Source organism: Vanessa tameamea, chromosome 25, assembly GCF_037043105.1.
Source record: "Vanessa tameamea isolate UH-Manoa-2023 chromosome 25, ilVanTame1 primary haplotype, whole genome shotgun sequence".
Classification (NCBI taxonomy): Eukaryota; Metazoa; Arthropoda; class Insecta; order Lepidoptera; family Nymphalidae; genus Vanessa; species Vanessa tameamea.
Genome location: NC_087333.1, coordinates 1,031,250 through 1,051,974, shown reverse-complemented (window position 1 = coordinate 1,051,974; position 20,725 = coordinate 1,031,250). Strand labels below are relative to the sequence as shown.

General features: G+C 32.9%; 1 protein-coding gene across 1 annotated transcript; it reads right to left on the bottom strand.

The window, feature by feature from the left end:
• Nucleotides 1–1,630: 1,630 nt before the first annotated feature.
• On the bottom strand, nucleotides 1,631–18,918 carry LOC113399519 (uncharacterized). Its single transcript, XM_026638664.2, has 12 exons — nucleotides 18,704–18,918; nucleotides 10,717–10,904; nucleotides 8,392–8,482; nucleotides 7,824–7,931; nucleotides 7,416–7,519; nucleotides 6,713–6,906; nucleotides 5,509–5,629; nucleotides 5,184–5,319; nucleotides 4,509–5,091; nucleotides 4,202–4,333; nucleotides 3,372–3,553; nucleotides 1,631–2,884 (listed from the first exon to the last, which is right to left on the bottom strand). The coding sequence occupies exons 1-12, from the start codon at nucleotides 18,830–18,832 to the stop codon at nucleotides 2,711–2,713; spliced, it is 2,142 nt and encodes a 713-aa protein (XP_026494449.2). The 5' UTR covers nucleotides 18,833–18,918; the 3' UTR covers nucleotides 1,631–2,710.
• Nucleotides 18,919–20,725: the final 1,807 nt, after the last annotated feature.

The window sequence follows — 20,725 nt, the reverse complement described above, 5'->3', positions numbered from 1 at the left end:
AGAAACGATGGATGGATTGTGTGAAAGACGATATGGTTAGAAAGAATGTTACTAGTGAGATGACGTCCGACAGAGAAGTATGGAAGAAGAAGACATGCTGCGCCGACCCCAAGTAGAGTTGGGATAAGGGCAGGAGGATGATGATGATGGTTTAGGCATGATAGCGCACCAGAAAGACAGAATTATTTTCGCATTTATAATATTAATATTAACAGGTTATGAAGAGGCTAATGTTTCTTAGAAGCCATCTAACTTCTATTATTCCTTTATAGACAAATAAAAGAATGCTTTTTAATAAACACAGATTCTTTAATGTATTCGTTAATAAGGGCCGTATCTGTTAAAGCGCAGTGCAGAGTACGCTTGCGTAGATATCACACGGCAGCTAGTACGCGCAAACACGGTCCAATCAGCGCGTACTCAAGAAAGCGCGCCAAAGAGTCACCCTGCACTAATAACGTAACTACCATAGGGCAAAGCGCAGCGGCCCAGCGTAGCGTTTCAGCTGAAGCACAACATTTAAAAACAATTTTTACATTAATATTTGCACAACATTCTATTTCAATCAAAAAATAAATAAAGATAAACAAAACTAATATTTACGTATGCCACGCGATTTGCTTATAGCTCAGCTATATTGTGCACAACTAACATTTATTGACTAATGTATCTTTATTTATAAATAATAATAACACTATTTCACTTAGCCACTTATATCAACTTCAAATTCACTTTCGAAGTTCTGATAACAGTTTTGAGATAACAAAATGCCGTTTTTAACAAATCCATAACAAACATCATTGATTATACAAGGTCTCGACCAATTCTATCGTGTCAATTCGCTGTCAAATGTCGTTTATTTGTCCTCTTCCGGAATGGAATAGACTATAGATTCTATGTAGGCAATATATACTTATGCTCTGCACTAGATTTCAACAGATTAAAGCGAGCTTGAAACAGGTGTGTCAAATGACATGTAATAATTCTTAGCAGAATTAAAGAAATAATCCATAATTAAAACATGTTATAATACTGCTTAAATTACATAATTCATTCATCAATTAATAATAATTAACTTCATAATACATTAAGTGTTTTTATTAAATACCTTTCTAATAAAAAAAAAATCAAAAATACACTGAAACGTTTTGGCGAGAGGTTTTGAATCGAAACAAGTATCTCATTTTATCTTCTTCGCTGAAGTGAACTAGATCATGTAATCTGAATTTCTTGGGAATAATGTCCCAGATCATTTTGTTGTTGTTAGTATATATTAAGACTTTTATAGTTTATTTTATACTATGCTTCGTAGGAGTGCTTTGTGCGGCCCCTCTTGGTACCACCCACTCATCAAATATTATACGTCAAATAGCAGTACTTTGTATTAATATGGTATGGAATTAGTAACAATACTAAGTATGTTAATGTTCCGGTTTGTAGGGTGAGTGAGCCAATGTAACAGGCACAAGGGACATAACATCTTAGTTCCCATTGGCGTCGTAAGAAATGGTTAACATTTATTACATCGCTAATGTCTATGAGAGGACTTATCATTAAGTTGCCCATCCGGCAATCTTTATCGTAAAAAGTGTAATCATTTTAATACGTCAGAACATTTGAAACGTATAAATTAAAAAAAAAAACAATAATTATATCAACTATTAATAACATAAAACGATTTAATTATGGCTAACATTGAAACAAAATTACACAAACTATATCTATAACTTATATAATACGCACACCAATATACAGTCACAAATACAGATACAATGAAACACGTACATACTAACAAAAAAAAAAACATCCAAATTGTACTATTCTATAAGAACAAAACTCGACTCTCAACGCAAAGCGCCTCAACAACTCGAATTGTCAAATAGTATTATGCGACACTTGTTGCAATAAATAAAATATGTTAAAGGAGATAAGAATCAAAATAACGAATGGCCGTAAGTCGATCAGAACAGCACTTCTGTTATCGATTTATCACTCAGAAGTACTTCTGAGATTTCAATTTAAATCTGGTTGATAATATTCTGCCATTAGTACATAAACGCACTTTACTATGTAATGTATTGTAAATAGTCTGTACATAAACAAAATTGTAACATGCCAGTTTCTTTCATTAAAATCTACTAATCATATAAATTTAATTATCTTTAAAAATGACGATTCAAAAATTCTTAATAAGACGCTTTACTGCTAAGGGTACCTACTGTAGTTAATAACTATATACAAAATTAATGCTGTTATTTTTGCACACAGTCCCGAGACTAAGTAAATTTATCAAGATTGAAATATGCCACCTCTATCTTATGATTTGGCTTCAACGAGATAGCAAGTATTTCGTTCCCTTAAGCAAATCAGGGTGTTGATTAAGATCCAGTGGGTTATTTTGAAAGTATCATCTATTATGAACATTATATCATCATTGTCTTGTTTCTTACAAGAGACGATATCAATAGCGTCCAAAACATATCCACAATTGTGATTTAATAAATCAGATACTGGAGCGTGTAGCCAATTTATTTGGGACAGGGGTAGCCATTTATCAACACGAAGGTGTTTTACATGCAATTAGTGATTTTTAATATCATAAGAAATGCAACGGATAACCTTAGGCATTTAAAACGCCCCACTATTTTGCTCTTTGATTCGCATATTTTTACTACGACATTTACTAAACTCATTAAATCTAAGAATGATTTCATCTGGTTTCAACACAACTCAACAGCTTGAAGTCTCTTCCAAACGATTCGCCGTCTTCCAAGGTTTGCGGCAGAGGCTGGTTCAGGGTTTCCGGCAAAAACAGTGAAGTCACCCCGGCAACAACGCTAAGTACACCCATGATGATGAGAGGAAGAGATCTTGAATAAACTGCCTGGAAAAAATGTATCAATAAAGATGAATGGATTGGGATTAATACTTTTAAAACATACGTTATGTAGGTTTTATAGGAGCCTAACCTATTGGATTGTTAGGAGACTTCATGATGCTTCTAGGTTCATGGGCTTGAGAAGTCAAAATTATATAAAAATTAAGTTTATTACCAAACTATTAAAATGCGGACTAAATGTATAATAGTAATGTGCAGTAAGACATTCAATACACCACTAAAACCTATCGTAGCAAACAATTTAATGATACTTTGATCTCGCCATCTGTATCCTACAGGTGCCAAAGATCTGTATAAAATCTGATTGAAGTCTATCGTGATGTAGTTACCAAGAAAAAGAAGAAAATATCACAAGAATATATGAGGAACAGCTAGCTTGAACCATAAACTCTTGAACACTTTTTGAGATTACATTTTTTGAATAGAACTTAATATATACGGCATTTATAATGTCTAAAACAATTGTTCTTACCAAAGACACGATATATGGACACGACAGTAGTCCCACACCAGCGATAACAGAAGACGCACCCATAGTCTGAGCCCGCATCACCGTTGGCAGCAACTCCCCAATTTGAACGTAGAACACAGCAAATGATGCCGCAGCGCAAAGCCTACCCAGCATCGCAAGTGACACCGTTATCCAGGGCCAAGCTGAGTGCAAAACGTTACTTACATATAAACGAGTGTTTATTTAAACAACTCTACGTCTTCTTCTTTCGAATGGCAAATTAATAATGACGGAAAGAGAGGAATTTATTTTGAACTAAACAACTGCTAAACAACGATACATGATGTAAGCAATCTGTTACAGCAATAAACTTTGTTATACAGATAATGCTAAATTATTTGAATATATTCATAGTAAGATTATTCTTATATATTAGATATTATATATATTAGATAGACTTTCATATGTGAAGAGTCCTAGAATCTAGGACATATTATATGCCCAAATAATATACATAAACTTCACAGCCTGTAAATGACATACTCCTGGACTAAGACTTCTTTAGAGGTAAAGATTTGGAGCATATTTCATCACATCGCTCCAATGCGAGTTGATGAACACAATATTACAAAGTATCTTTCAATATTAGCAGGTTTCTGTGGTTTACTTCACTGCCGAGTACGAAATAAATTATAAACTCAAATTAAGTACATGAAAATTAAAAATTTTTACAGATTTTATCGTGCACTCTTCGGTTAAAATTCACAGTTCCTGTATTTTATTCTCCTTACATTGTATAGCACGTTTTTTCTCTACACTAAACATTTAATTAAAATATGACGTAATTATACCTTCCGGAACTAGAGCGCAGCTGAGACAAGCAAGGCCTCCAATACTCATAAAAACACACAATACCCAGCGCCGTCCGTACCTTTCCATACATTTCCAGGCTATAAAATATGATGGTATTTCTACTGCACCTCCTGCAAGTTACATTAACTATTTGATTATTAAATAATTGATAGTTCATTGACATCTGTTCAGTAAATTTTATTCATTCAACATCAAAATTATTTGAAATAACAGTGGAAATTATTTGTATATTAGTGACGTTTTTAAAATTTTCAGTATTATCCAAATAATTTGGTTTATACTTACCGATAAAAAATGCTAAGTAGTCATCAACTCCTAAGTTAGGTGTATTGTAACTTAAGCTGTTGTAAACTATTCCTAATGCTACCCAATTAAATGTAATTAAAAAAAACTTCTTCCTAATATTAGGGTACCTAAATACGTCTAATGGAGATGCTTTGCAATCTCCTTCTGAATTCTGATCATCCATTCTCTTCTTCTCTACAATATCTTCTTCTTCTTTCAGAAGTATTCTATGTACTATTTGTATAGATTTCCTTCTAAAAGTGTGAATTGAGGACGGATAATCTATTTGTAATGTTTTATGAAGAGGATCTAAGTTGGGTGGTATTTCCTCAGGACTAAGCATAGCTGTTTCATCTTTATGACTATCTGAGTCTCTTTTAGGCCTTAGGGTTGCGTCTATTGTTTTGTTTAGACTTTCGTTAGCTTCATCGTCAATTTCCTCAATCCTTGTAAAATCAGGTTTGCATGGAAGCATCTTGCTTATTCGTCTATCCATATACTCTTCTCTTTCTTTACCTGGTATAAAACCATTAATGTTTGGTAGAATTGATACTTCAGACGCCAGTTCGTCATCTCTTTTTTTCTGAAAAAAAAAATTGTTTATAGTTTTATTGATAGTTAAAAGTTTCGAATTACTTTAACTAAATTATCTCAGCATATGTATGGATAACTAACGTGTAACTCTAAGAGGAATCCATGTTCTAAAATAATACCATTTCTCTTCGCTAGATTTCTTAGGACTTTTTCAGCGTCCGCTATTCTTCCTCTACCGACTAACCATCTCGGTGATTCTGGAATCAGCCAGTAATATCTGAAAATGAGTGAAAGTACGTATTTCTTTAAAAAATGACTAATTTTATTTCAAAGGAGAATCTGATATCAAAATCACATCAAAATTGTGTGCAATTCGGTTGAAATAAACTTAAGACGCAAGATTTGTTCCACAATATTAGGATTGGAAACAACGTGAAGTTAACAAAACAATCGAGTAAATACATACCCAAATAATAGTATGAACGGAAGGCTCGTTGCTAATGAGAGATAGTACCAATCTCGTAGTAGATACGCCAAAAGCGCCAGCAAACACATACCGCTAGCGAACAGCATGCCGACTACAATGCCTGGAAATGATACATAAAATGACGGTAACTTTATATTTAATTCAACGCTGAAAGACGAAGATTCAAAAGTGCTTATATGAGCATATTTGAATAAAGAATATTCTGATTTTTATTTTCTTGGAAAGGTTGTTAAGATAATAGATTATAGAGCCGAGATTATAGAGCTGAGATGGCCCAGTAGTTAGAACGCGTGCATCTTAACCGATGATTTCGGGTTCAAACCCAGGCAAGCACCACTGAATTTTCGTGTGCTTATTTTGTGTTTATAATTCATCTCGTGCTCGGCGGTCAAGGAAAACATCGTGAGGAAACCTGTCTAATTTCAGCGAAATAATGTCAAATGTGTATTCCACCAACCCGCATTGGAGCAGCGTGGTGGAATATGCTCCAAACCTTCTCCTCAAAGGGAGAGACATTGGTGATATATTCAGTATCTTACTGATCCTACCTATCCTACCCTGAAAAAAGCAAAAACCATTACCACAAAAGGAACGTACCGAGCATTAAAGTTTAAATTAAAATGTTGTGCTTTATTTTGCGATTAGTCTAAAACCTAAGTAAAGAATACAAAATAATTTAATACTTTGCATAAAATTTTACAAATTATAAAACTTCTAACTTACTATTTCTACTATTTGAGATAATTATTGTTTGAGATAAATATTTTTTAAGATCTTGTTAGGTGGACGGGCAACATAGTGGTCACCGGCCATATTGACACTGTAAGAAATATTAACCATTCCTTACATTGCCAATGCGCCACCAACCTTGGGAACTAAGATGTTATGTCCCTCGTGCTTATAGTTACACTAGCTCACTAACCCTTCGAATAACCCAAAAATACTAAGCATTGCTGTTTGGAGCTAGAATATCTGACAAGTGGTTAGTAACAACCCAGATGGGCTTGCACAAAATCCTACCAAGTTCTGTTCAATGAAAATTCAGTACGTTTTTCAAAATTTTGGGATGGTATTGCCAATATTATTAATAAATAAGGTTTTAATCAATCATAACAAATATCAAACTGATTGTTTAGATAGATTTTGTGTCATAAAATCATTGTAATAATTTATGTTACGATACCCGTATACGTTCTTCTGGCGGGTGGCATCAGCTCCAAGGCCAGGATAAAGGGCAGCTGGTAAAGTGCTGGGAAAAATAGTCCGCCAGCTACTCTTAATGCAATGTAGGTCCAATAATTTCCAGGGAAAGACGCAGCGATCGCAAGCGGTACTTCCAGTAATATCATTAGAAGTATAGTTGGACGACGCCCGTATCTGAGAAAAATAATTTTGGCAGCTGGGTATTGTTTGTTGTTTAATTTCGCTGAGTTTCTTTTGCCTGTTCTTTTAAGTTCAAGGTTTTTTTTTCCGAAGCCGTGGTAGTGTTTAATTTGACAATCAATAAGTAAATGTACACGCAATTCAATATTGATTTTGATTCAATTGATTCACACTAATACTAATTATGTCGACAAAAGTTATTAAGGGATAATATTTGAATACAGTAGGACTGTGTCAATCAGTGTAGTATATATTTTTAAATAATAGTTATCTGATTATTGTAAATTTTGATTGATTGTACGTTTTGTTCGTGATTGGAATAAATACGTCTTTTTAATTTTCAATGGTTCTATCTTTTTTCTTTCTGGGTTAACATTATAGTGTGTAATAAAAATAAAACAAAAATAATTAAATCATTACGGCCTATTCAATTTAATAAATTGACAAATTCATTTATTTTTAAAATTAGTCGTATTAGAATCTCTAATCTAAATTAACAGTACCTGTCTGAGAACCATCCAAAAAACAAGTTACCAAAGATTGATCCCACCCAAAAAAGTGTGTTACTTGTTCTGGGTAACCAATCTTTATCGCAGACTAGTGAAAACTGAAACAAAAAGCATCATAAGATAAATTATTTCCGTGTAACTGTGACATGGCCGCTTTACTAAGCCTAATTCTCTACGTGGTTTAAAATACAGACCTTTTAAGCTATGTGACGGATTTAAAAGCGGTTTTCATGAGTTAACTGAGCGATTCAAGAGGAAGCTAATGCATAATTTGAGAAAAACCGAGAATTTCAACTTTCCTAGCCGAAATTTTTACTATCGTTTCCTACTGTATCTGGACATATAGACCAGCTTATCTTGTGTTTGTTTTTTATTTTTAAATTTGTTTAAAGGTATACTAACCTCAGTGACTAATGTACTTTTATAATGTTCAGTGCTAAACATCCAACCGTGAGGGCAATTCGTAGGTTCTTGACGATTATTCAAAATAGCTTCTTCGACTTGATGTATCTAAAAGCAAACGGAAAAATGAAATTAAATAATAGGAGCTTCTTCGCTCTATAATTTCAAATTAAGATGAAAAATTAAAAAATCATAGACTTGAAGCTACAATCTATGTTAGGGCTAAGCTTTTAGATTTACAAACCTATATTTCCGATTAAACTTCGCTCGCTCTGATCGACAATTGATGTAATTATTCGCTCTGTTTACTTTTCATAAAATGAAATAAATACACGGCAAGATATTGTAATTTTTCTTAAGTAATTTCAATATATTAAAAAGTTAAACAAATCAACAAAAATTTGACAACATTCCTGATAATATAACCTTTATATCATATCAATTTATAATAATCAAAAAACAAAAATGCCTTCTACAAATTTATATTACAAAGAATACATTTCAACTATTTTATTTGATGACAGCGTTTGATAAACAGAATAATATCTAGATGCACTCAAGCAATTACCTGCTCTTTTCTCTCTTCCAGTCCAACTGCAGGAATAAACTCCTTAATTCTTATAGTAGTGACCGTTTCTCCTACCTTAATAAGTTCAGATCTGAAATTGAATTAACAATTTATCTTTCATCCACTTAATTACTTACATACGTCTACTTCATATTTACTTCCAACGTTCCGATGACATCTTTGTCGAAATTAAAAACGCCTTTATTTAACGAATCCATAATAAATGGCATAGATTATTCAATATCTCAACCAATTATATCATCTGAATTAAAAATCAAATTTATTAATTTGTCTTTACTCTCGTGATTGGATTAGACTTTAACGGATTCATGGAAAATGTTTATATTAGTAACAACATGAGATTCCTGTGCAAGCCCGTCTGGATATCACCACTGATCAGATATTCTATCGCCAAATAACAGTACTCAGTATTGTTGTGTTCCGGTTTAAAGGGTGAGTAACCTAGTGTAACTATAGGCACAAGGGACATAACATCTTTCGTTCCCAAGTTTGGTGCCGCATTGGCGATGTAAGGAATGGTTAATATTTCTTACATCGCCATTGTGTATGGACGGTGGTGACCATTTATTATCAGGTGCACCATATGCACGTTCGCCAAACTATGCCAAAAAAAAAACTAAATTATACATTGAATCGAACTACTTATAACCCATTTGATTAATGTAGTTTTGAAAATCACCTAAATTAAATTTAAATTAGTTCCATTAGAAACCAAAAGATCGTGTTGTGAAATATTTGGCAGCCGTTCAGCTTTAATGCGAAATCAAAATTCTGACAGCGCAATTGATGTTCGTAGTAAACATCGCTTTCCATTCTAATTTTGATGCCAACAAGGTTTTTAGGCCTCCAGATTATACCGTTGGCTTTAGCTGGCGGATTTGATCGCGATGTATTAGAACTATATAGTTGCTGTTCTTGATTTGACAACGAAATCACTGCTTCCACTAATTTTTATAAATTGTAATCTTTTTATTTATTTTTTTCTATTATAATACGCATTTTGTCTACCTGTCAGTCAGAACGCGAAAACTAACGATTGGACTTTCGTATGGATTTCACCAATGGATGCAATAATTATGAGGTTTCTATGAGGTTGAGGAGCAATGGTGAAGATGCCAACTGAGAACTCAGTGAAGTTCTTGGCGTGAGCCACTTTAACCAATAGAATTATATGTATTACGGTACAAACGTTTAGGTAGACCACTATTCAACCCGAGCGAAGCCATGGCGGATAGCTATTACGTATATAATGTAACGATGAGTTTGAAATTACTGATCTATCAAATTAATTTAATGAAGCAAATACGCGTCATTGTATTCGATTGAAATGTTAAGAAGTTAAAGAAACTAACAAATATCAGAAGAATTATAACTTCCATTTAAATCATAAAGCATTTTGATCGCATTTCCAATAAATCGATATTTGATACATAAACTTATATGAAGTTCACATAATTTATATTTACTTATCATTAGTTTTGCCCGTGGGTTCGCACGAATTGAAATCTATATTTTGTTATTTTATCACAGTTTGTTTGTATGCAGGGGTAATATACAAAACTAATGATACGTTTTGAAAAAAAAATACTGATAGAAAGCTAATTATTCCTGATTTCTATAGCGTCTATTAATTATATTTAAATCATTAATAAACTTTATTAATAAACTGCACCCGTACATAGCTGGAACGGGTGACTACTGTAACAAATACTTTTTAAAATCGGTTCAGTAGTTTCAAAGTTTATCGACTACGAACAAAAAAAATCCGATTTATAATATTAGTATAGATAATATTCAAATACGAAAATGTCTTATCAGATAACATAAAGAATGTGTTTTGATAATGTCTATTCATTCACAAATGAATCTGGCATTTGACAAATAAAATTGAAATAGTACCTACTGGTTTATGCTGTTAGATTTGATGTCGTTTAATTCTTATAATTGAAACGATCTGATTCTGATCAAAATGATTGATTGAACTACGAATTGGAAACCGCAGTAATCGATCAAATAAATTAATTGAATATGAATAATTCATGTGTAGAGGAAACACGAGACGGTAGAGAAGTTAGAACACATCTTAACCAAACGAGTTTCAAAACCATACAAGCAGTACTCAACTCCTGTTTATAATTTATTTTAAGGAAAAAAACATAGCGATAAAACTTGTGCCGAATGAAATTAACCTAATCTTCTAAACTGAAGAGCCTCCTCATCAGTAGAAAATATAACAAACACACGCACATACAGATACAGCAACCCTGAAACTTATTTTTTTTATAGTATGCTGTTCATATAAACCTTTCATCCACATATTTATTGAGGGCAGTATACAAAGCCTGTATATCGAGCGAATAGCTCTTACAAGCATCATAAACTTTATGTTCTCCTGGTATCGTCAAATTTCGGAGCAGGTCTTCTGGGAGGTTCAGCCCCTTAAGTTCTGGAGGTGGTGCGCACCAATGCTCGGGTGTAGCGTTGATGAAGACCTGAAAAAGTTTATGAACATTAATACTCTTGGACATTCTTTCATATGTACAACTAGTGATAGTTTATGATGATGATGATGATAACCTCTTAACTAATTTCGTGGCCATTTTTAGGCGACATAGATCAAATGTAGAGAAGATACAAAAATATCTCACACACGTGTAAATAGATAATGGTCATACGTTCGTTCGCACAATCTGACGTGACGATATAACACGACCGGAGGGAGGTAAGGCACATAACTAAATAACTTCACTTGCAACTTTCTTACTTCCGGCTCGAAAGAGTAACTATAATTTTAGATTATTATTGTTTATTACTTCAGAATATTACTTTCAAGTAAATTATGTGATGTGTGTCAAGCAACTCTTTTACTAATAAGCGAATATTTGAAAAATCTTTAGATTCTGATAGATTTGACATCAGAATATTCTTCGTAGTTACTATTTCTTTGACCGTTTCATACAAAAGTCAGCAGTCCTCTTTCCTATTTACTTAAATCTATTCTTGTTAATACAAAAATTACTTTATTGATAATAGTGGTCATATAACAAAAAATAAGTATTTATTTTTTTAATACCAACACTTTTTGCGAATTATTATTTAACTATCATATCTTTGTGCAAACAGCCTGCCGTTTGTTTAGATAGCCACTTATGACTAGGAATATTCGTTTGAATGATGAGTGAGTATAATATATATGTATATATATATATATATAATGTACCATAGAATTTCATTTATAAGTCCATGTTCGACATTAAAATCAAACTCATTTTAGCGTTAACTTTAAAATAACCTATCTTATAAATGTTGATTCAGAAGCGTTTAAGTATAAAGTCTATCAGAATATAGCATATTTTTGATTTTGATCCATTCAAATATAGAATTTTTAGAAGAGGTGATTGCTGATTGCTGAATATGTCGCAGGTCGAATCTGAACCAGATACATGCTTGTGTTCTACCAGAGATACAGAAGTCTGATGTAATTAATAGTTCTTTTGCTAATCCGATTGCAACAAAATATTCACAGTAACCTAAAATAATACATTCTTTCGATATTGTAGTCAAAATAAAGCTTGTTCATCTTTTACAAATCTTTTACTTGTAACGTTACAAAACTTATCCTTAAATCTACATAATGCATGAATAGCCCACGTTAATATCAATTTTGTACTATATTTTTATTAGGAGGAGACTAAACTTAAATCATTCATATGACCCCATCTGTTTTATTGCGCAAAAAGATTGGTAAAATTTTGCTCAAAAAACATATCTATGCAAATTAATAAATAATCTCTGTCTGCTATTTTTTTTAATAACATTGGTAAATCTGGTGGTAAATGTTATCCCTTTCTTTAAATGCCAATATGGCAACAACCTTGGGAACTATCGTAACAATACTGAGTATTACTGTTTAGCTGTAGAATATCTGATGACTCGGTAATACTTACAGGCTTGCACAAAGTCCTACCACCAATAATATAATTGCACGTATTTATAGTATGAATCATGGATTCTAAATTTCTTCATCGAATTATAGAGCAAAAGAAATAGAAAGGTACTGATACGATATAGGAAGTTCGGTACGACGTGATGCTAATGTAGAGTAATTCACGAGGGTCATGGAGGGAAGCGGCCTATTTTAACATACACGTCATGTCCATTTAGTTCAAAATACATGAGATGAAACAAACAAAATAGTTGAAGTTACACCACACATTAAAGCAAAGTGTAAAAAAAAATATTAATCTGTACAGTGTAATATAAAAACAGATAAATAATTAAAAAATGTTATCGACGTTATTTGGAATTTATTGTGTTTGTGTTTGATTGGGGTTTTGTGTTAAATCGCTCAAATGATTAACTCCAAACTTTAGTTCTAATATAGAGATCTATTAGATCCAATAAATATATAAATATAAAATTTAGATCAACGATATGGTTCTCTGTTTAGGGTTCCCTGCTCGGAAAACTATACGTATACTAAAGTACCATTACGACAATTCTTCAATTTTTTAAATTACAATTTATATTTTTCATTATCGATTTGCCGTTTTACTTTTCAAGTATTTAGAGGGAGGAAGTTGATTTTTAACAAGTACTAAGTAACTGCTACAACTTCTGCGTATTATTAGCGTAAAATTATCTTCGCAAAAGACGTGTGTGGTCCATACACACTCCAATGAAAGCAAATTTTTTTCGCACGTATATCGTCGCGATTTATGAGGCCAACATAAAATTGTTTTCCGTTCCTCATTCACTTTAGTATAATATACTTGGGTCCTAAAACCCTAACCCTAATTTATTTAGTACATATCCACACAACATATCTAACCAGAAAAAAAATAGTTTATTGATTTAAATATATTTGACTTATCAATAATTGTCACATATATTGTATGTGTTCGAAACTCGTCAATTTATATACGCGATTCATCCAAGTTTAACTTTTCATTATATTTTTCGACGACACTTATCATTCTCTATATCAATCTCTCTATATCAACAGGTCTTTTAGATTGTCTGTAATAAGTCTAATTATTTAACGTATTGTTAAATCGTTCATGATCTCACTGTACATGAACGCAATGAAAATTTAAATAACAACTAATGCTTATCATAATAGAAGAAGCATTCAAGTTAAAACGTAGAATTACCACCTTGGGTAAACATATTTATACGTGTTTACATCATGAATTGAATGCAACATATAAAAGTAAATACAAAGAAAAATATTAAATAATAAGAAATTGGCGACTAAAAAGTATTTACTACAGATTCGACTGCAGTACTTTTCGTTAGTTGGATAGTGTAGAGTGGAGACGGTCCAATGACAATGACTGAACCATTGAGGGATAAAGATTCAAACAAACACACATAAAAAGTAACAAATAAATTTGTGTCATATCTATTGATATCAATTAAATACAAACTATTCTATTTTGTTCCGAAAATGTCATTCAGATTCAAAATTATCAATATACATTTTTATTAGGCCGAGATGGCCCAGTGGTTAGAACACGTGCATCTTAACCGATGATTTCGGATTGCTTAATTTGTGTTTATAATTCATCTCGTGCTTGGCGGTGCAGGAAAAAATCGTGAGGGAACCTGAATTTGTCTAATTTCAACGAAATTCTGCCCCATGTGTATTTCACCAACCCGCATTGGAGCAGCGTGGTGGAATATGCTCCAAACCTTTTCCTCAAAGGGAGAGGAGGCTTTAGCCCAGCAGTGGGAAATTTACAGGCTGCTAATGTAATGTACATCAGTAGAAATGTTCTATAAGATGAAATTCGATCGGGAAATGTCAAAAAGCGATACTGACTATAATAATTTTAACATTTAAAAGTTAAACTAAAGTAACAGCCTGTTAATTGTCACACTACGAGGCTAAGGTATCCTCTTCCTTTAAGCAAAAGGCTTGGCTTATTTCAATACTCTCCTCAAATGCGGGTTAGTGGATACATGTGTAACAATTTAGAAATTAGGCATCAAAGTTTTCTTCATGAAGTCTTCCTTCACCGCCAAGCATAAGTTGAGTTATAAATAGAAATTAAGTCCATGGAATTCTGGATTCCAACCCGCAATCATCAGTTAAGCTAAAGGATCAAAAAGAAACTCGCTTAGTTGCTCTTCGTCTTCTTGACATGGTTCTACACATGTTTTAATATTTTAAAGAATAATAATAATAATAACCCATTTATTTCAGACTATATGTCCATTTTTGTTAGTAACAATTATCTTATCCTAGTGTTAGTATAAAAAATAATACTAAATAGAACAAAAACAAAAATAAAAATTTAAAAGAACTGTTAACAATCACTGCTGCACCATTCCGTTAGAGATTGCACAACAGTGATTGATATACAAGCAATCAAGTCTGCTGGCGATCATCCTTAGTATGCTGTTAGTGCCGCCATTGACTTTACGCACTAGGGTTGCGCATCTTTTACGCATCGTGGCATAAAAACAATCGACCCGATATTCCGAGAATATTCCCGATGCACTACAGAATCGCGGCAGCCCCATCAGCACCCTGAACGCATTATTATATTGTACCCGAAGGGCGCTGTACGATTTTTGAGTATAATGAGCCCACAGGTTGCACGAGTAGAAAAAAGTACAGTAAGATCTAAAAAGAGTGGTTTTAACATTTTTAGAGCATCGTGCAAACCTGCGGGCCATCCTCACTGTCTTACCCCACATTCTAACCTATATGGCTGCGACATTATTCCCGACCATCGCACGCGATTGACCTGATTTCCGTACCAGTACCTATAGATATTAATGAGTTCTGATGGTAATTTAATTTTTTCTAGTTTTTGCCAAAGAATGTCATAGGAAACCAGGTCAAAAGCCTTAGACAGGTCTAGGAAACATGCGTGCACAGCAGTCTCACGGCTAGTATAATATCTGACAGAGTGCTTAACACACAACACAGCGTTTTCAGTTGACAACCCAGCTCGAAAGCCAAACTGATTATCATGAAGGTGAATGTAACTCTCCAGTTGTGAATTGAGCACTCTATCAAATACCTTTGATATAACTGTAGCCAATGAGATAGGCCTATAATTACTTTTGTCTGAAATATCAGCCGTCTTATCTTTAACAACTGGTATCACTAATGTTTTTATCATATCTTCAGGCAAATATGAGTGGCTTAGACATAAATTAAATAGCATAGCTAGCAGCCTAGGTAAATGGGGTCTTGCATGTTGTAGATGCTTAATGCTCAGACTGTCGTGCCCAGGAGATTTGCCTCTAGTCAAAGACCTGATAATCACGCTCACTTCCTTAGCAGTGCAGTTACCAGCCCTCACCAACCCTCTGACCAGGCCGAACATTAAGCATCGCTTGCGAGGGTCTCAGCGGTGATCTAACTGTAAAATGTTTCCTAAAAAGATCAGCTATATCTCTCGGACAACTTACGCTTATCGACACACACAGGTATAGCTTGTCTATATATAATGAGATTTATTAATTAATTTAGTCTTAATTAACTTTATTAATTTATTAAATATTAAATTTATTATATCTTTTTATATGCTATTTTGTATGCCTATACTATTGTATAATAACGGCCTCAGTTCCATATTAAAGCGTAACAGTTTCAAGTTTGTTTTTATTATTTTTTGTTAGCTTTTATGGAATATTTTCATACCTATTTCTTTAAAATATTCACGTAATGGTGTCCTAGAACTCATATTATAATTAATGCCCAGAGCTCTTTTCTGCAGAATAAAGTTTCAATATCTACGGCATTACCCCGTAACAACACATAACATAAGAACATAAAATAAACTAGCCTAGCGTACTTACATAGGTCTATGAATTTTCGAATTGCATAAATGTCACTACTTAATTTCCCTGCTAGGACTTATAATTTGGTGCTCCATTAAAGTTTGGAGTCAAGGATAATCCCCAGAAAATCCGTCTACTCAACCGACTCAAGTCTTTTATTATTCAAAATAGCCACGAAATAATTTATCTTAACATTTAGCAGGCAAAACAATATACATTTAGTATTTTTCTAGATTAATTGTGTTAAACCAACCAAGAACATGTTTACAACGACATAGTTGTTTATCCTTCTGTCAAGTTTTAAAATAAAATATGTCTTTTGCAAATATAAGGATATCGCAAGGTACATCATTTATATATATTAAAAATAGCAAAGGTCCTAAAATTGAACCCTGCGGTACGCCCATTTGTGCCAGAGCTCCATTTGATTTTGTCCCGTTAATAATAACCTTTAAAACTCTTTCATTAAGATAGAAGGAAATTAATTTTAATAGGCTTTTGATTCTATAGTATTCCAGTTTTTCTAAAATAAAATCATGCCTAACACAGTCCACAGCTTTTGATAACTCTACAATGCATCAAAAATGTGCTCAATAAGGGATATACGCGCATCATTAGTGATGACCCTCGGTGAAACCGAATTGTAGAGACTGTAATAGCCTGTTCGAGTTAAAATATGATTACAATTACTTTAAAAAAAATTCAAATATTTTACTTAATACTGGCAAAATTTACATTAGTCTTAATTTATTGAAGTCATTTTTATCGCCAGATTTAATGGAAATAATGGAATTACTTTACTTAATTCTAAAGGTTTTTTTTTTATATAATATTTAGACGGACAGGCAAATGACGGACGGACGGGCAGACACCTATAGACGTGGACACTGTTAGAAATAATAACAATTTCTTACATTACACCAATGCGCCACCAGCCTTTGGAGCTCATCTAGATTATTATAGATATATTTGTAAATGTATGACATAGTTATTCTATTAAAATAACTCACAAATTCTTCAATAACTTTGCAAAATAAGAAATTGTGTTATTATTAAAATAATGTCTATAACACGTACTGTTTGAAATACCTATATAATTAAACCATATTCATAAATAAAGTCACGTGTAACTTTATTTAAAGATTGAGGTCATTGCCCTTAGTTCTATTCTAATACGCTAAAACAACAAGCATGGTTTTATTTATATTTTCTAACTTGTGTCCTCTAGCGATTAACGATTTTCTTTATAAATATCGTGTAAAGGGGTGATCACTAAGAAATACTGTATTTTCCTATAAATAAATTCTTGATGAATTATTAAGGTCGCCCGTGAAACTTCGCGTTTATTCAAACGATTTTTTTAGGAATTTCGAAACCTATGGCAAGTTTTGTTCTGATTTAATTTCATTGTAAACTGCAAGTCACTCATCTTCATTTTGCGCCAAAATTATGAATAGGCTATAGGTTATTTTTTATCCCTAACACATGCAACACCACGGCGACTATTTTATTATAAAACCTTTGTATAATTAATTAAAAAACTGTCTAGAAAATTTACTTAGAATAATGCTGACTAATGGGAGAAGATTATTTAAAGGGAAGAAAAACATTGATCGTAGGAAGTATTAGATTGATGTCGTCTATTTGTCATTTCATTGCGAGTAACGGCATCACTATTCAGGAAAATATCTACTCAGGAAAATATTATAATAAGATAGCATATACATCTCCAAGTAATTATAATTATTAAATAAAAAAACACAAATTATCAATCTAACAATGATTAAATTTTTTGAAAGAGCTTAAAAGATACAATCAAATACTACTTTATTCGAGTAGGCTCTTTCAACAAACTATCGAATCGTCATTTTACAAGATTAAATTAAAGTTAATGTTACCACTGGTTCAAAATGTACATTTTACAGAGATTTTACAGGATCGGTCAGAAAACATTTTATAGCGAAGAACCAGGATATGGTATTATGTTCTCCTGAACGATTGCTGTTAAGGCGTCCATTTTCAAGGGACTAGAAAGTCCTGCGCAATTAGGTAGTCTCCACTCTTATAATAGACCAAGAAAGTGTTCAGGCGAAAGACCAACGTATGTATATTATTTGGTGATAGGGTTTTATGCAAGTGAGCCACTGTAGCTATGATTATATCCTTTGTGCCTGACAAAGGATATAATCATCATATTATTAATTTTCAAAATTACATTTTTCAATTTTTAAAAATTACGTCTTAAGGATTGGTTAATAGTTCTTACATGGTCAATGTCTTTGTGTGGTGGATCACTTACCATCAGGTGGCATAATTGCCCATCCAACTATATAATTAAAAAAAAACCGAGTTCCATTCCCTGTATCTCTAATGAGAAATTATTGACAGAACAATGACTATTTACTGATCAGATCTGAAATCCTTATAAACTGGCTACTAGACCAAGAAGATACCACACATATCTGAGTTAGTTATAAGCAATTAAACCTACCTGAGAGAAGACTAAGAAGGACGTCGGAATTGAAGCAAGTCCACACAAGAGGTAGAACAGCAGTACATGCCAGTAACCCTTCCTCGTTGCGAGTTCAGCTGCCTCATCCAGTTCTTCCGTCCACGTCATTCTTATCGCGATTTCATTGACAGTATCCCTAAATGATATCTGCGCATGTTTTTTTATTCTTTAACTATTTCACACTTACATGTTAACTTTACATTTTTTTTAATATTAAATGTGCTCCTTAATTTTAAATTCCTTTTTTAAAACTTTTTTTTTTTTAATAAAATGGAACAATTTCGTGATATTTCAGCATAGTTAGGTGTATTAACACTGTTTCTTTTGTTGACACTAAACTAAATTACAGTGCACATAGTCCATAATACTCATTCCGTAAGCTATATTTACTCCGCGTTATTTATGTACCGTACACGTGCGCTCTGTGTCCGTAATCGCTAAACACTAAGTCAAGTGGCGCAGGCGCAAGCCGATACAAATCGTGACTTAACGATCAGTAGTTCTGATCTAGAGACAATAAAACTATCGTATTACTGCGGCTCCATTCCAATGAGTTTATTATTTGAACTAAAATGAATAGTCAACATAATTGTAACACTTTAAGGTCATCACTCATAACATAGTTTACTAGCTTTCCGTCTCGGCTTCGCACGTGTCGAATAAGGATCTACAAGGATTTATATCAATGCCAGTAGGAATTATTTTTCCATCAACTCCAATAATCATTGTGATATTTCTGCCAGATGATATAAAACCTTAATTAATTATCCACCTAAACCATCTATCAACTTGTGAAAACCGTATTAAAATTTGATAGACAGTTTTTGAGTTTATTGTGTTTAGACTGACAAAACGACACCACGTCCTGCTAGTCTCGGAAAGGTTGCAAGTCCTAGCTTAAACTGATAATAAGTTACAGTTCCAACTGTAACTTTCTAAGCACCTCAAATTTTGGAAGTTTTAAGCCTATCAGATTATGAGAGGGAACCATCACTGAGGTATGAGGGATGACATAGATACGTTAGCTTGCTCCTTGCACTTTTGTACTGTAACTTTAGTACTAAATGTGGTCTCTGTGGTCAATGACCACCGTATCAAAAATCAGTTAAGATCACCAATAAATCAATATTTATTGCAAAACCGACTTCGTTCTAAGACTGAGGCGCACTACTAATTCTAATTGGATTACTATAGTTGGGGATCTAAATAATCTTTTCGCAAAATTTTGGTCTAACCTGCACTGAAGCGTAAAATATTTTGCACTTTTGATTTACGAAATGTATGTGTTTGTTTTTAACGATGCTTTTTTATTTGCCAAAATAAAGCGTATTATTAATTTTATTTCTTACTTATACCGATTATCACTACGGAATTTTATATATTTTCCCTATTCCAACCACCAGAAAACAACCGGTTTGGAATATAGATTCTAGACATCAGCAGAAAATTTGAATTTCGAATTGTGAAACGTCAAAAATAATTGATTGAATATCGAATGAAAACAAAATGTACTTTATTAAAATGGGCTCTTGCGAGCATTTCTGTTCATCGTCATTATGCAATAAATAATGCCACCGAGGGCTTAGAATGTATATAATAAGGTAAAGTATTTGAGGAATTTTATTATAGAAGTAAACACTATGTACAAGAGTGATTTCATACATTCAATTCTCATTATTTTGTTAAATCTTACAATATAAAGCTTCCACTTAGCTATTTTGTAAAAACTCGAAAAAAATTGAAAACCGACTTGCAGTGATACCCTATTTTGTTACGTGTCTTAAATGTTATAATGTTAAGAGATGGCAAAGCGGTTGGAATGCCTGAATCTTAACCGATGATTATGGGTTCAAAACCAGACAAGCACCACTCAATCTTCATCTCCTTAATTTGTGTTTATAATTCATCTCGTTTTCGGCGGTGAAGGAAAACATCGTAAGGGAACCTGTACGTCTAATTTCAATTAAATGCTTCCACATTACACAAACGCACATTGGAACA

What these genes read in the sequence shown, in the direction of transcription:
- LOC113399519 (XM_026638664.2), bottom strand. Translation starts at nt 18,832, where the DNA reads ATGACGTGGACGGAAGAACTGGATGAGGCAGCTGAACTCGCAACGAGG. An exon ending in AAAGTACATTAGTCACTGAG is followed by an intron (nt 7,520 to 7,823) that starts GTTAGTATACCT and finishes TTTTTGTTTCAG; the next exon opens with TTTTCACTAGTCTGCGATAA. An exon ending in CCGTTCATACTATTATTTGG is followed by an intron (nt 5,320 to 5,508) that starts GTATGTATTTAC and finishes ACTCATTTTCAG; the next exon opens with ATATTACTGGCTGATTCCAG.